This window comes from Belonocnema kinseyi, chromosome 10, assembly GCF_010883055.1.
Source record: "Belonocnema kinseyi isolate 2016_QV_RU_SX_M_011 chromosome 10, B_treatae_v1, whole genome shotgun sequence".
Lineage (NCBI taxonomy): Eukaryota > Metazoa > Arthropoda > Insecta > Hymenoptera > Cynipidae > Belonocnema > Belonocnema kinseyi.
The window spans coordinates 8612809-8626241 of record NC_046666.1 but is presented as its reverse complement, the minus strand read 5'-3'; the positions used below and the strand labels follow the sequence as shown (position 1 = coordinate 8626241).

Genomic DNA, 13433 nt, shown 5'->3' with positions numbered 1-13433 from the left:
TTAAAACCTTTCAAAATTATCAAAAGGCTTTTTTCAAAATTTTCTGAAATCTTCAAATTTAACTTTGTTTGACTCTTAATAAAATATCTAAGTTTCTGAATATAAAATCCATTTTTTTCTTTTAAAAACCTCAAAAATTCTTAGAACGCTTCTTTCTTTGCAAATCTTCGAAAATCTACATTGAACAAATTTGAAATCTTTACAAGTTATAAATTATTTTGTAATGATTTAAACAAATTTATATATCTCTTTAACTTACTCCAATTTTTCTAAAATTTTGTAAATCCGCAAAGTAGCAGCATTTTGCTTTAAAATATTTTATAGTTTTCTTCGAAATTTTAGGAAATGTTTTGAAATATTTTCAGTTTTCTCTTAAGACTAATTTTTCGAAATCAAAATTCATTAAAAATTTTCTCATGAAGCTAAAGCAAAGTACATTATTTTCTTGAAACTTTTCAAAATTTCTAAAAAGGCTTCTAAGATTTTTTTTCTCAAACTCTTTGAAAACTCAAATTTTTAAAAAAAATTTTTATTCAATCTTTTTAACATTTAAATTATATCTAGATTCTTTTTCGAAATATTTTGACGCTTTTTTACACAATTTCATTTTTCTAATTCTTTCAAAAGTGTGAAAAAGTTTACAAATGATAGAGTCGTAGTCAAATATCAAGACCAGAATTATTTCCCAATATTAAAAAATTATTTACAATTAATATTTTCTCTCATATGAATAATGTTTAGAAACATTTAGAAATAAATTTTATCATTAAATAAAATTGCCTGTTTAGAAATTTTAATTTAAAAAAATGATGGTGCAGAAATTAGTAATTTTTCTGCACTAAAAAAGGAAATTGTCCCTTAGATAGCAGCGCTGCGGAAGCGTCATGAACTTATACAATTTCGGCGCGAAATTCAAATTTATATTTTTTCAAATACTAAAATAATGTTGATTTTGATTTTATAAATAATCTAGGAATTTATTTAAATTTGCAACATTACAAATTTCGAAAAAGAACTTTCCCTTCATAAAAAAGCAACAAATATCAAAGTTTACTTGATAAATACATGAATTTCCGATCAGGTTATTAAATTTGAAGAGTCGGTACTCGAGAAGTGTTTGATTAATGGAATTTCATTGAAAGGCGACGGGGCATGAAAAATCACGCTCAAAGGCGTTGAAGAAAAAGTCAATAATCCCCTGTTATTGATGAACTCAGACTGCTGAGATTCATTCTTCATAAGGAAGAGTTTGACTGGAGAATGGGACTATTTTTAAGGTCTATTTTAAATTTGCTCATACCATGATGTTCCTGAAGAGCACTCGTTTGCCTGGAAGAGTCACTCGCAATGCTGCTGGTCTCGCTGTCTCTGACGATGCTATCATACCCCGAACTTTCAGCTCGGTGTCTAGAAAGAGTTGCTGGAGAGAGTTTAGCAGCTCTCGGTGTGGAATCGGCACCAGAATCGTAACCGTCTTTGTTGAGGCCGAAAGAAGAACCCAAACTCAGAATCTTTCGTTGCATCCGACCTGATGAGGGCACCGAACTTGGAATTGATATTTGAAGAGGTGTTGGTGCTGGAAAATTTAGGTCAGCTTTACCAATGTTGGGCGAAATTGGCCCAAAAATATAAGGGGCGAAATATTTTTAATGTTTTAAAATATTTGAATAATTTGAACCTTTTATATCTTCGGAAAATCATTTGAAAGTTTCTGAAATCCTTGGAAACCTTTGCGAGATATCTTTGAAATTTTGGAAATTTAATTTTAAATATTTGGTCATTTTTGTAAAATTATTTAAATCTTTGGGAAATCGTTTATGTCTTTGTAAAATTTTTTTTAGATCCATGCTCATTTTTTTTCAAAATATTCAAAACCTTTTATATATTTGTGAAATCATTGAAATCTTTCTGAAATCCTTGGAAAACTTTGTGAAGTAATCTTTAAAATTTTGGAAATATTTTTGAAAAATTTGGTAATGTTTATAAACTGATTAGAATCTTTGGGAAATGATTGATGTCTCTGTAAAATGTTATTAATCTATGTTAATTTTTTTTAAATATTCAAAACCTTTTATGTCTTTGGGAAATCATTGAAATCTTTCTGAAATACTTGGAAACTTTTGTGAAGAAATCTTTGAAATTTTGAAAATATAATTTGAAATATTTGGTAATTTTTGTAAAACTATTGAAATCTTTGCGAAATCATTTATATCTTTGTATAATGTTTTTAAATCTATACTAATTTTTTGCAAAATATCCAAAACCTTTTATATTTTTGAGAAATCATTGAAATCTTTCTGAAATCCGTGGAAACCTTTGTGAAGAAATCTTTGAAATTTTGGAAATATTTGGCAATTTTTTTGAAATTATTTAAATATTTGGGAAATCGTTGGTGCCTTTGTACAATCTTTTATATCTATGTTAATTTTTTGCGAAATATTTCTAAACCTTTTGTATCTTTCGGAAATTTTGGTAATATTTTGGAAATATTTGGTAATGTTTGTGAAAGTATTGAAATCTTTGGGAAGTCATTGATGTCTTTTAAAATATTTCAAATGTATCCAAAATCTTTGCGAAATATTTGAAATTTTTGATATCTTTGGAAGAGTTCAACTTTAAAATCTAGTTGTTAAATTTCTAACCCAAAAGATCAATTTTTTAACGAAAAGATTAATTTTGCACCGAGAAAAACGAAGTTTTAACGAATTCTCACCAAAAAATCTCAATTTCTAACTAGAAAAGACGAATTCACTATTAAAAAAGACGAATTTTTAATAAAATTCAAGAATTCTCAACCAAAAAGTTGAATTTTTAAGAAAAAAAGAAAATTATTTCATTTTTGATTTTTAAGCAAGTAGTGCGAGTTTAAAATTAAAAAAACGATCTTCAATTAAATTCAAAAATTCTTAAATAAAAAGATAAATTTGCTAACAAAAAAGACGAATTTACAATAAAATTCCAGAATCCTCAACCAAAAAGTTGAATTTTCGAGAAACAATTTTTTTTCAATTTTTAAGAAAGTTATTCAACTTTCAAACATAGTTGTGAATTTTTTAACCAAAATGATTAATTTTTTAGCAAAAAGATCAATTTTCTACCGAAAAAAAGAATTTATAACACAATTTAGGAATTCTTAACCAAAAAGTTGCATTTTCAACTAAAAAAACAAATTTTTAAGCAAAAAAGACGAATTTACTACAAAAAAATACGAATTTTGAATGAAATTCAAAAATTCTCAACCAAAAAGTTGAATTTTTAAGACATTTTTTTGATTTTCAAGACAGTAGTTTAATTTTAGAACTCAGTTATGAATATTTTAAACAAATGGAATAATTTATTAGCAAAAAAGACGAATTTTCAATAAAATTTAGAAATTCTTAACCAAAAAGTTAGATTTGCAAATAAAAATGATGAATTTTTAAACAAAAGTTTAATTTTCTGCCGAAAAGAACGACTTTTTAACAAAATTCAAGAATACTCAACCAAAAAGATGAATTTTTATTTTTTAAATATTGATAACCAAACAAAAATATTAATTTCCTACCAAAAAGATTAATTTTCTATAAAATTAAAAAATTTGCAACCAAAAAGATGAAGTTTCAACTAAAAAACATAAATTTTGAAGAAAGAAATTATTTTATTGTTAAGAAAGTAGTTCAACTTTAAAACCTAGTTGTTAAATCTTTAACCAAAAAGTTGGATTTTTTTTAACAAAAAGGTTAATTTTCTACCGAGAAAAAACGAATTCATAAAAAAATTCAAGAATTATCGATCAATTGTTTCATTTTTTAAATAAAACGGACGAATTTTCAAACAAAATATTAGTTTACTACCAAAAAGGACGAATTTAAATAAAAATTCTAAAATTCTTAACCAAAAAGCTGAATTGTTAAGAAAGTAGTTCAACTTTAGAACCTAGTTATTTACATTTTAAACAAAAAAAATAATTGACTACCAAAGAAAGACGAATTTTCAATAAAATTCATTAATTCTTCACCAAAAAGTTAAAGTTTCAACTAAAAACATAAATTTTTAAACAAAAAGATTGATTTTCTACGGAAAAACGACTTTTTAACAAAGTTCAATAATTATCAACCAAAAATTTGAATTTTATACTAAAAAAGACGACTTTTTAAACAAAAATATTAATTTACTACCAAAAAAGATATTTTTTTGTAATTTTTATGTGAGTAGTTCAACTTTAAAACCAAGTTGTTAAATATTTAACCAAAAAGCTAAAATTTTTAACAAAAAGATTAATTTTCTATCGAAAAATACAAATTTTTTACAAAATTAAAGAATTATGAACCAAAAACTTGAATTTTAAACTAAAAAAGACGACTTTTTAAACAAAAAGAATAATTTTCTACCAAAAAAGACGAATTTTCAATCAAATGCATTAATTCTCAATTAAAAAGTTAAAATTTCAACTAAAAACATAAATTTTTAAACGTCTTTTTAACAAACTTCAACAATTCTCAACGAAAAAGTTGAAATTTGATTTTTAAATATTAATTATTGAACAAAAATATTAATTTATTACCAAAAAAGATTAATTTTCTATAAAATTAAAGAATTTTCAAGAAAGAAATTATTTTATTGTTATGAAAGTAGTTAAACTTTCAAACCTAGTTGTTAAATCTTTAACCAAAAAGGTGAATTTTTTAACAAAAAGATTAATTTACTACCAAAAAAGACGATTTTTAAATAAAATTGAAGAAACCTTTACTTAGTTGTTAAATTTAATATAAAAAGGATTATATAGTACCAGAAAAGACGAATTTTCAATAAAATTTAAGAATTCTCAACCAAAAAGTTTAATTTTCAGCTAAAAACATATATTTTTAAACAAAAAGATAACTTTTTGAACAGAAAACCCACCTTTTAACAAAATTCATGAAATATCCGCCAAAAAGTTGAATTTTAAACTAAAAAAGACGACTTTTTGAACAAAAAGATTAACTTACTACCAAAAAAGATGAATTTTTAATAAAATTCAAGAATTTACAACCAAAAAGTTGAATTTTTAAGAAAGTAGTTCTTCAACTTTAGAACTTAGTTGTTAAATTTTCTAATAAACAGAGTAATTGACTACCAACAAAGACAAATTTTCAATAAAATTCAATAATTCTCAAACAAAATGTTAAAGTTTCAACTAAACTAGAACAATTTTTAAACAAAAAGATTGATTTACTACCAAAAAAGACGAATTTTCAATAAAATTCATTAATTCTCAACCAAAAAGTTTAAGTTTCAACTAAAAAAATTAATTTTAAACAATAAGATTAATTTTCTACCGAAAATAACTATTTTTTAACCAAACTCAACATTTCCCAACGAAAAAGTTGAATTCTGATTGTAAAAAGATTAAATATTAAACAAAAATATTAATTTACGATAAAAAATATGAATTTTCCATAAAATTAAACAATTTTTAATAACAAAAATGAAGTTTCAACTAAAAAAGATGAATTTTTAAGAAAGAAATTCTTTTTTCAATTTTTAAGAATATATTTTAACTTTAAAACCTAAAATTAAATTTTTAACCAAAAAGGTGAAATTTTTAACAAAAGGATTAATTTTCTACCGAAAAAAACGAATTTCTCATCAAACTCAACAATTATGAAAGAAGAAGTTGAATTTTTATTTAAAAAAGATTAATTATTAAACAAAAATATTATTTTACTACCAGAAAAGATGAATTTTATATAAAATTTCAACCAAAAACATAAATTTTTAAACAGAAAGATTAATTTTCTACTGAAAAACGACTTTTTAACAAAATTTAAGAATTATCAACCAAAATGTTTAATTTTGAACTAAAAAAGATGAATTTTAAACACAATATTAATTTACTGTCAAAAAAAGAAATTTTCGATCAAATTCATTAATTCTCAACCAAAAAGTTAAAGTTTCAACTAAAAACATAAATTTTTAAACAAAAAGATCGATTTTCTATCGAAAATAATTTAAGAATTATTACACAAAAAGTTGATTTTTATACTTAAAAAGACGAATTTTTAAACAAACAGTTTTATTTACTATTAAAAAAGACGAATTATTAATAAAATTTAAAAATTCTCAACCAAAATTGACATTTTTAACTAAACTAGAACAATTTTTATACAAAAAGATTAATTTACTACCAACAAATACGAATTTTCAATAAAATTCAATTATTTTCCGCAAAAAGTTAAAGTTTCAACTAAAAACATAAATTTTTAAAGAGAAAGATAAATTTTCTACCGAAAAAACGACTTTTTAACGAAATACAAGAATTATCAACCAAAAACTTGAATTTTAAACTAAAAAAGACGACTTTTTAAACAAAAATATTAATTTACTACTAAAAAAGATGAATTTTCTATAATATTAAAGGATTTGCAATAAAAATGATGAAGTTTCTACAAAAAAAAAAAACAACGAATTTCTTACAAAATTCAAGAATTATCAACCAAAATGTTTGATTTTCAACTAAAAAAGATGAATTTAAAACACAATATTAATTTACTACCAAAAAAGAGAAATTTTCGATAAAATTCGTTATTTCTCAACCAAAAAGTTAAAGTTTCAACTAAAAACATAAATTTTTGAACTAAAAGATCAATTTTCTGCCGAAAAAACGACTTTTTAACCATATTTACGAATTATTAACCAAAAAGTTGATTTTTATACTAAAAAAGGCGAATTTTTAAACAAAAAGTTTAATTTACTAGTAAAAAAAGACGAGTTATTAATAAAATTTGAAAATCCTCAACCAAAAAGTCGAATTTTTCAGAAAGTAACTTTTTTAATTATCAAGAAAGTAGTCCAACTTTAGAACTTAGTTGTTACATTTTTCAACAAAAAGAATAATTTACTACCAACAAATATGAATTTTCAATAAAATTCAATTATTTTCCGCAAAAAGTTAAAGTTTCAACTAAAAACATAAATTTTTAAAGAGAAAGATAAATTTTCTACCGAAAAAACGACTTTTTAACAAAATTCAAGAATTATCAACGAAAAACTTGAATTTTAAACTAAAAAAGACGACTTTTTAAACAAAAATATTAATTTACTACCAAAGAAGATGAATTTTCTATAATATTAAAGGATTTGCAACGAAAAAGATGAAGTTTCTACAAAAAAAAACAACGAATTTCTTACAAAATTCAAGAATTATCAACCAAAATGTTTAATTTTCGACTAAAAAAGATGAATTTAAAAAAAAATTAATTTACTGCCAAAAAAGACGATTTTTGAATAAAATTAATTAATTCTGAACCAAAAAGTAAAAGTTTCAACTAAACCCATGAAATTTTTAAGCAAAATGATGAATTTTCTACCAAAAACATCCCCCCCCAATAATCCTGATGCCAATTTTCTTGCTTTTTATTAAATTTGAATGCATGTAATTTCCATGTGCTATTATAAAATGCTAAAAGCAATTGGATTTTATCATTAAATGTTACGCTTACATATTTTTTAACAATAAATTAAAATTATAACCAAGTTTCACGACTACTGAGACCCTCACGATTGTTGGGACATTTACCTTACTTTTAGAAAAAGAAGTTCTCTACATTCTAAAAGGTCACAGTTATATTATAACCATTTTTCAATAGTCTAAATATTCTAATTATCAATAAACAAATTTTTTTTGTAATTTGAAAAATTAAAAATCCTCACCTGTTGGTTTAACATCTTCTTCAATATCGGACTTCCCCGTCACCGTCCTCTCAGATCTTTCAGTCCCGAAAAGTTTCTTGGCCTCGACGTATTCCTCCTCAGGATCAGATCCAGAGGCTCCGTTCCCAGGTATCCTCTCGATTTCTTCCTTCAGATTCGGATTCGAGGCCCCGTCAGGATGTCTCAGACTAGAAATGTTACACTCTCCTAGTTTGCCGCAGTACCGTCTGGGACTCGCAAGGTGAGCTACGCTACTGGGGTACCAGTAAGAAGCTGTTGCAGGTCTGGACATGCTCTGTCGACAGTTGTCGCAGATTTTTTCTTGTTCGGTTTTTCCGGCAATGTAGGCAGGTTCGCTGAAGGTGCTGCCATGATTGCTGGCATTGTCGTTGAAGAGGATTTCCGAGAGGGAGAGTGATTGACATCGAGACGGAGGACGGAAGGTCGTGGCTGGAATTTGTCCTGCATTAATAAATATTTGGGAATCTCGATTCTAAATCAAGTGCCAATATTCCAGAACTCTTTAGTTAACAGGTTGTCTACTCAAATCCTGAAAAAAAATTACACCAAACTCTCGGTTTCAGTCACCCCGTTCTCAGTCTTCTTAGAACAGCTGGCTCATGCAGTTTCTCAGGGAGTAGGACGAGAGCGGTTGCGACATTATGTATAAATATATATTCGAATTGGAAACGAGTCAGGCGGCCCTCACTATTTACATTTCTGTCCCCCCGAAATCAGTCCAAGGCCATTTAAAGGCAACCTCCGACACTTGACAGAAAGCGAGAGTTTGGTGTTCCTAACATTTCCAGGTATTTTCCAGGTATCTGAAGTTTTTTTCAGATTAATTTTTCAGATTAGGAGGCCATTAAAATATTTTGCGTTTTTTAAATTATCGGGTCGGAATATGTATCAGGGTGCCTACGCAAATCCTGGAAAATAATTCCCTGAAAATTCCGGGTTTTTCGAGGTATCTTAAGTTTTATTTAACCCTCAAAGTGCATACAAGGTAAAAAACACGGTAAAGTGCATCGTGGGTGTTAAACACCCCAGCCTATTTAATCATGTATTCTTTAACCCCTATTGAATATTTTGTCACAATAAAATTATCCTATATAGTTTAATGTATATTTTATAAGTAGAGTTGATTTTATAGCCATTAAATTATTTTAAGTTTGTTAAAAAAATTAATGAAAAAAAGTAAAAAACTAGGTTTTTTTTTTACTGAAAAATTCATAACTCACGCAATTTTAATTGTTTTAATCTGAAAATTTAGGACAATACTTTTGAAATAGTGTACTTTCATCAAAAAATTGCAACATAAGTGCTTTCAATAAAGATATTTATTTACACAGTCGAAAAGTCTTTTTTGCATTTGTCTCTTTTAAGTCCATGAATTTGAATTATATTCAGATTTTTATTTTATCCTTATATACTTAAAATGCAGTGCTTATTTAAGTACGAATGTGGATAGTATATTAAATTCAATTTAAAGTTGTAAAACACTTTGAATTCCTAACTTTTCAAGTAAAAAAATTGCATTTTCAGTAAGATGGATGCATTTTTAATCAAATTTTCAACCGAAAAGATTAATTTTATAACGTAAAAGACGATTTTTCAACAAACTACATGCATTTTTAACGAAATAGTTTAACGTAAAAGAAAAATTTTTAACCAAATACTTGAATTTTCGACTTAAAATGATAATTTTTTAACCGTAAATGCAATAGAAAAATTTTCAGCCAAAAAATTATTTTATAACGAAGAAAAATAATTTTAAAAAAAGTAAAATTTTTAACCAACAAGATGGATCTTCAACTGATAAATTAAATGTTTAACAAAATATTAAAACTTGATTTTTAGTTGAAAAATCATCAGTTTCGTTAAAATATAATTTATTAAATTAAACATTTTACTTTTTCATTAAAAAAAAAATTAATCAGTTTGGTTCAAGTTAAAAAATTTTGTTGAAAATTGGTCTTTTTTAGTCAATTATTTAATCATTACGTTAAAAATTCATGTGTTTTGTTAAAAAATCATATTTTCAGCCAGAAAATTAATGTTCTTTTATGAAAATTGAGCTTCTTCGTTGAAAATTGAAGGAATTGGTTGAAAGCAAGTTAAAACACTTTGTTAAAAATTTAATTTATCACTTGAAGATCCATATTTTTGGTTGAAATTTTGACTATTTTTTAAAATTCTTCTTTTTTTTTGTTAGAAAATAATTGTTTCTATCTGAAAACTTTACTGTTGCATTTTTGGTTTAGAATTGGTCGCTTTTAGTTAAAAATTTAACTATTTGATTAAAAATGTGCATTTTTTAGCACAATATTAAACTATTTCGTTGAAAATTCATGTATTTTGTTGAAAAATCGTATTTTTAGGTACATATAGTTTTAGGTACATATAGTGATGAATTTCCAATTAAAATGCTGAACCTTCAACTTTAATGGATGCATTTTAAACCTAAAAGATTAATCTCCAACAAAAGAGTTTTACTTTAAGTAGTTTTATTTTCAACTAAAAATATGATTTTTTGTAGTAAAATGATGAATATTTAGCAGGAATATTTAAATTTTCAAAAAAAAAGATGGATTTTCAAACAGAAAGGTTATTTTTCAATCTAAAACATTAATTTCATGGCTAAAAGATTAATTTTTTTATGAAAAAGACAATTGTTTAAGAAAATACATCAATTTTTAAAGAAATAGTTGAATTTTCAAATTTCTGCAAAAAAGACGAATTTTCAACAAAATACATGAATTTTCAGCTAAAAAAATAAATTGTCGACCGAAAATTAAATGTTTAAATTTTCTCTTAAAGAAATTAGTGCTCGGCTAAAAGATGAATACTAATTTTACTAATTTTCAAACAAGAGGATTACATTTTCTACCAACAAAGAGAATTCTTGATCCAAATACATTAATTTTCAGCTAAATAGTTGAGTTTTCAACTAAAAAAGATCAATTTTCAACCAATTTCAATTTAAAGTTAAAAAAAAATTTCATCGAAAAAAGGAATTGAAACAAAAGTAGTTACATTTTAAAATAGTGATACATCCTAAACTGTAATGATGCATGTTTAATTGGAATAGTCGAATTTAAAACAAAAAAATTTTTTAAATTGATCTTTCTTCTTTAAAAAGAAGAATTTCGTAAAAAGAAGATAAATTTTGAAACAAAAATATTTATTTTCAAAGAAAACAAAGATGATTTTTGAAAAAAATATATGAAATTTCAATTAAATAGTTGAATTTTCAGTTCAGAAATTTAATTTACTAGCCCAAAAATAAAAACAAAATTTCAACCTAAGTGAAGAATTTTCAACTAAAATGCTGAATCATCAAAAAAAAAGAATGTCCAATAAAATAGTGAAATCCCGTAATATAAAGCTTCTTTTAGAAATAAAAAATCTTTCAAGGAATCTGTATTATCATTAGAGAGACGGCGACCTCCGGCCAATGTAGATATATTTGTTTACCTACTGTGAAAGCAGAAACCAACACTATCGATCTAAGTTCTTCTTCAATTAAAAAAAAAATTTCTAATATATTTTTAGACTAGATGCGAAGCTGTGAATTAAAAATAGTTTAAAATCAGTTTTTTCTGAAGAAAGATATTCTTCTTTCGCTCAGCTGGGAATCGAACCACATAACTGCCGATTGCAGGTCGGGTGATTTCCCCTTAAGCTACTAGAGAGATCAGAAGAAGAATCCTTTTTCAGAAATACACGCATTATTTTGTCAGGTTGTCCTTGAAATTTTTGATTTGTATTAATACGTAACACCTCGCAAAAAATGCGTGTATTTCTGAAAAAGGATTCTTCTTCTGGTCTCTCTAGTAGCTTAAGGGAAAAGCACTCGACCGGCAATCAGAAGTTCTATGGTCCAATTCCCAGCGGAGCGAAAGAAGATCTTTTTTCAGAAAAAATCGAATTAAATAAAGAATCATTGTTATTCAATTTTATATCGCACTTTAAAAAAATCACACTCCCGAAAAAATTCCCTGACATATTCAGGTTTTTTTTAGACATACCAAACTTTCCTGACATATTTAGGTTTTTTTCAGGCATACCAAAATTCCCTGACAATTCCAGGGTTTCCAGGTAGGGTAGACATCCTGGTTAAGTATATTTTATTTTCTCGGGTAATAGGGCTCCTGTAATAAAAAAAAGTGGAGACTTACATGGTGCATCTCGGATGCTAACGGAGGATGAGTTTTCCCTCTGATAAGTTGCGGAATTAGAGACGTTGGCAAGCGCAAGTTTACTTTGGTACAGCTCGTGGAGCCGAGCCAATTGATCGAACTTGTGCCTACTTTCCTGTTCCAAAAAGTCTTCGTGGTCGAAATAAGGCCGAGGCAACATTCCCATCCCCGCTGGAGGATGATAGTGAGGTCTGTAGCGTTCACTGTCCGACATCACCGACATAGAGTCTGCAAAGATTTTTCGATTTTTATCACTTTCCGACTTTCACACAAAGAAAAGTATAAAATCGAGATACAAGTGATGACAAAAAGTAGAAGAAAGTCGGTGGAACTGGCAAAAGAGGAATATAAAAAAGGGAGACCAATATTGACTTTGCTACTATGAGAGTGTACGGACAAGTAATTACATCCAGCTTCTAGTATATGATTGTTTCCTGAAAGATGGAGAGTTAGAAACAGCTCGAGTGCTTTTTCTCTAGTGGGAGTGTAGAAGAATATGAGGTTGAGAAAATCGATAGCTATTACATTCGAGACTCGCGTTACACCTCAAATAAACAACGGTTTAATGATTAAATTTTATGGAGAAATCGGGCATTTACAGTTCGCTTTAATTTGTCGAGGGCAAATAAATTCAGGATGTCCCACACGCCTCTCCGAGACATCCCTAAGACGTCTTTTGAAACATGTTTTTTTGGAAATCCGAGGGATGCTATTAAGAAGTCTAATGTCAGTAAGAAAGATGTCCCCAGAACGTTCTATGTCTTTAAGACGTCTTTAGGATATATTTAGGATATTAGACGCCTCAGAGACGTTGATTGGACTGACGTAGGACCTAAGACTACGTCTTAAGAACACTATTGTGATATTCATAGTTTTGTGCTCACTGGGCTAACATTGGACGTCATGGAACGTTCCAAGGACTTTTTTGAAATATTAATGGTTTTTGAAAGCTGGTCTGATATTGGACGTCCTAGGAACGTCTCAAGGACGTTCTATGGATTTTCATGTTTTTTTGCCCACTGGGCTAACATTGGACGTCCTGTGAACGTCCCAACACGTTCTTGGGATATTCATGGTTTTGTGACTATTGGACTGACATTGCACGTCCTAGGAACGCCCTAACACGTTCCTGGAATAATTATTGTTTTGTGCCCACTGGGCTGACATTGGACGTCCTGGGACGTCATTGGGATATTCGTGGTTTTGTGCCCAGTGAGTTGACATTGGAGGTCCTAGGAACGTCCTAACATGTTTTTGGGATATTTATGGGTTTTTCCCCAGTGGGCTGACATTGGACATCTTAAGAACGTCCCAAGGGTGTTCTTGGAATATTTATTGTTTTGTGCCCACTGGGCTGAAATTGGGCTCCTAAGACATTCAAAGGACGTTCTTGAGATATTAATGGGTTTGTTGAAAATAAGGCTGATATCGGACATCCAAGGAACGTCCCGAGGACGCTCTTGGGGTGTTCATGGTTCTGTGCCCACTGGGCTGACATTGGGCAACCTAGGAACGTCCCAAATACGTTCTTGGGATGCTCATGATTTTTTGTTCAGTGAG

The 13433-nt window shown here is 27.4% G+C and overlaps 1 protein-coding gene across 1 annotated transcript in view; it reads right to left on the bottom strand.

Moving 5' to 3' along the window:
* LOC117181718 (kinesin-like protein CG14535) overlaps positions 1 to 13433 on the bottom strand; it is a 223153-nt gene that overhangs the window by 6071 nt on the left and 203649 nt on the right. The window contains exons 7-9 of the mRNA XM_033374662.1: positions 11853 to 12101; positions 7672 to 8121; positions 1301 to 1576 (exon numbers count right to left, since the gene is read on the bottom strand). Coding sequence (XP_033230553.1) covers positions 1301 to 1576; positions 7672 to 8121; positions 11853 to 12101 — 975 coding nt within the window. The remainder of the gene's footprint in view (positions 1 to 1300; positions 1577 to 7671; positions 8122 to 11852; positions 12102 to 13433) is intronic.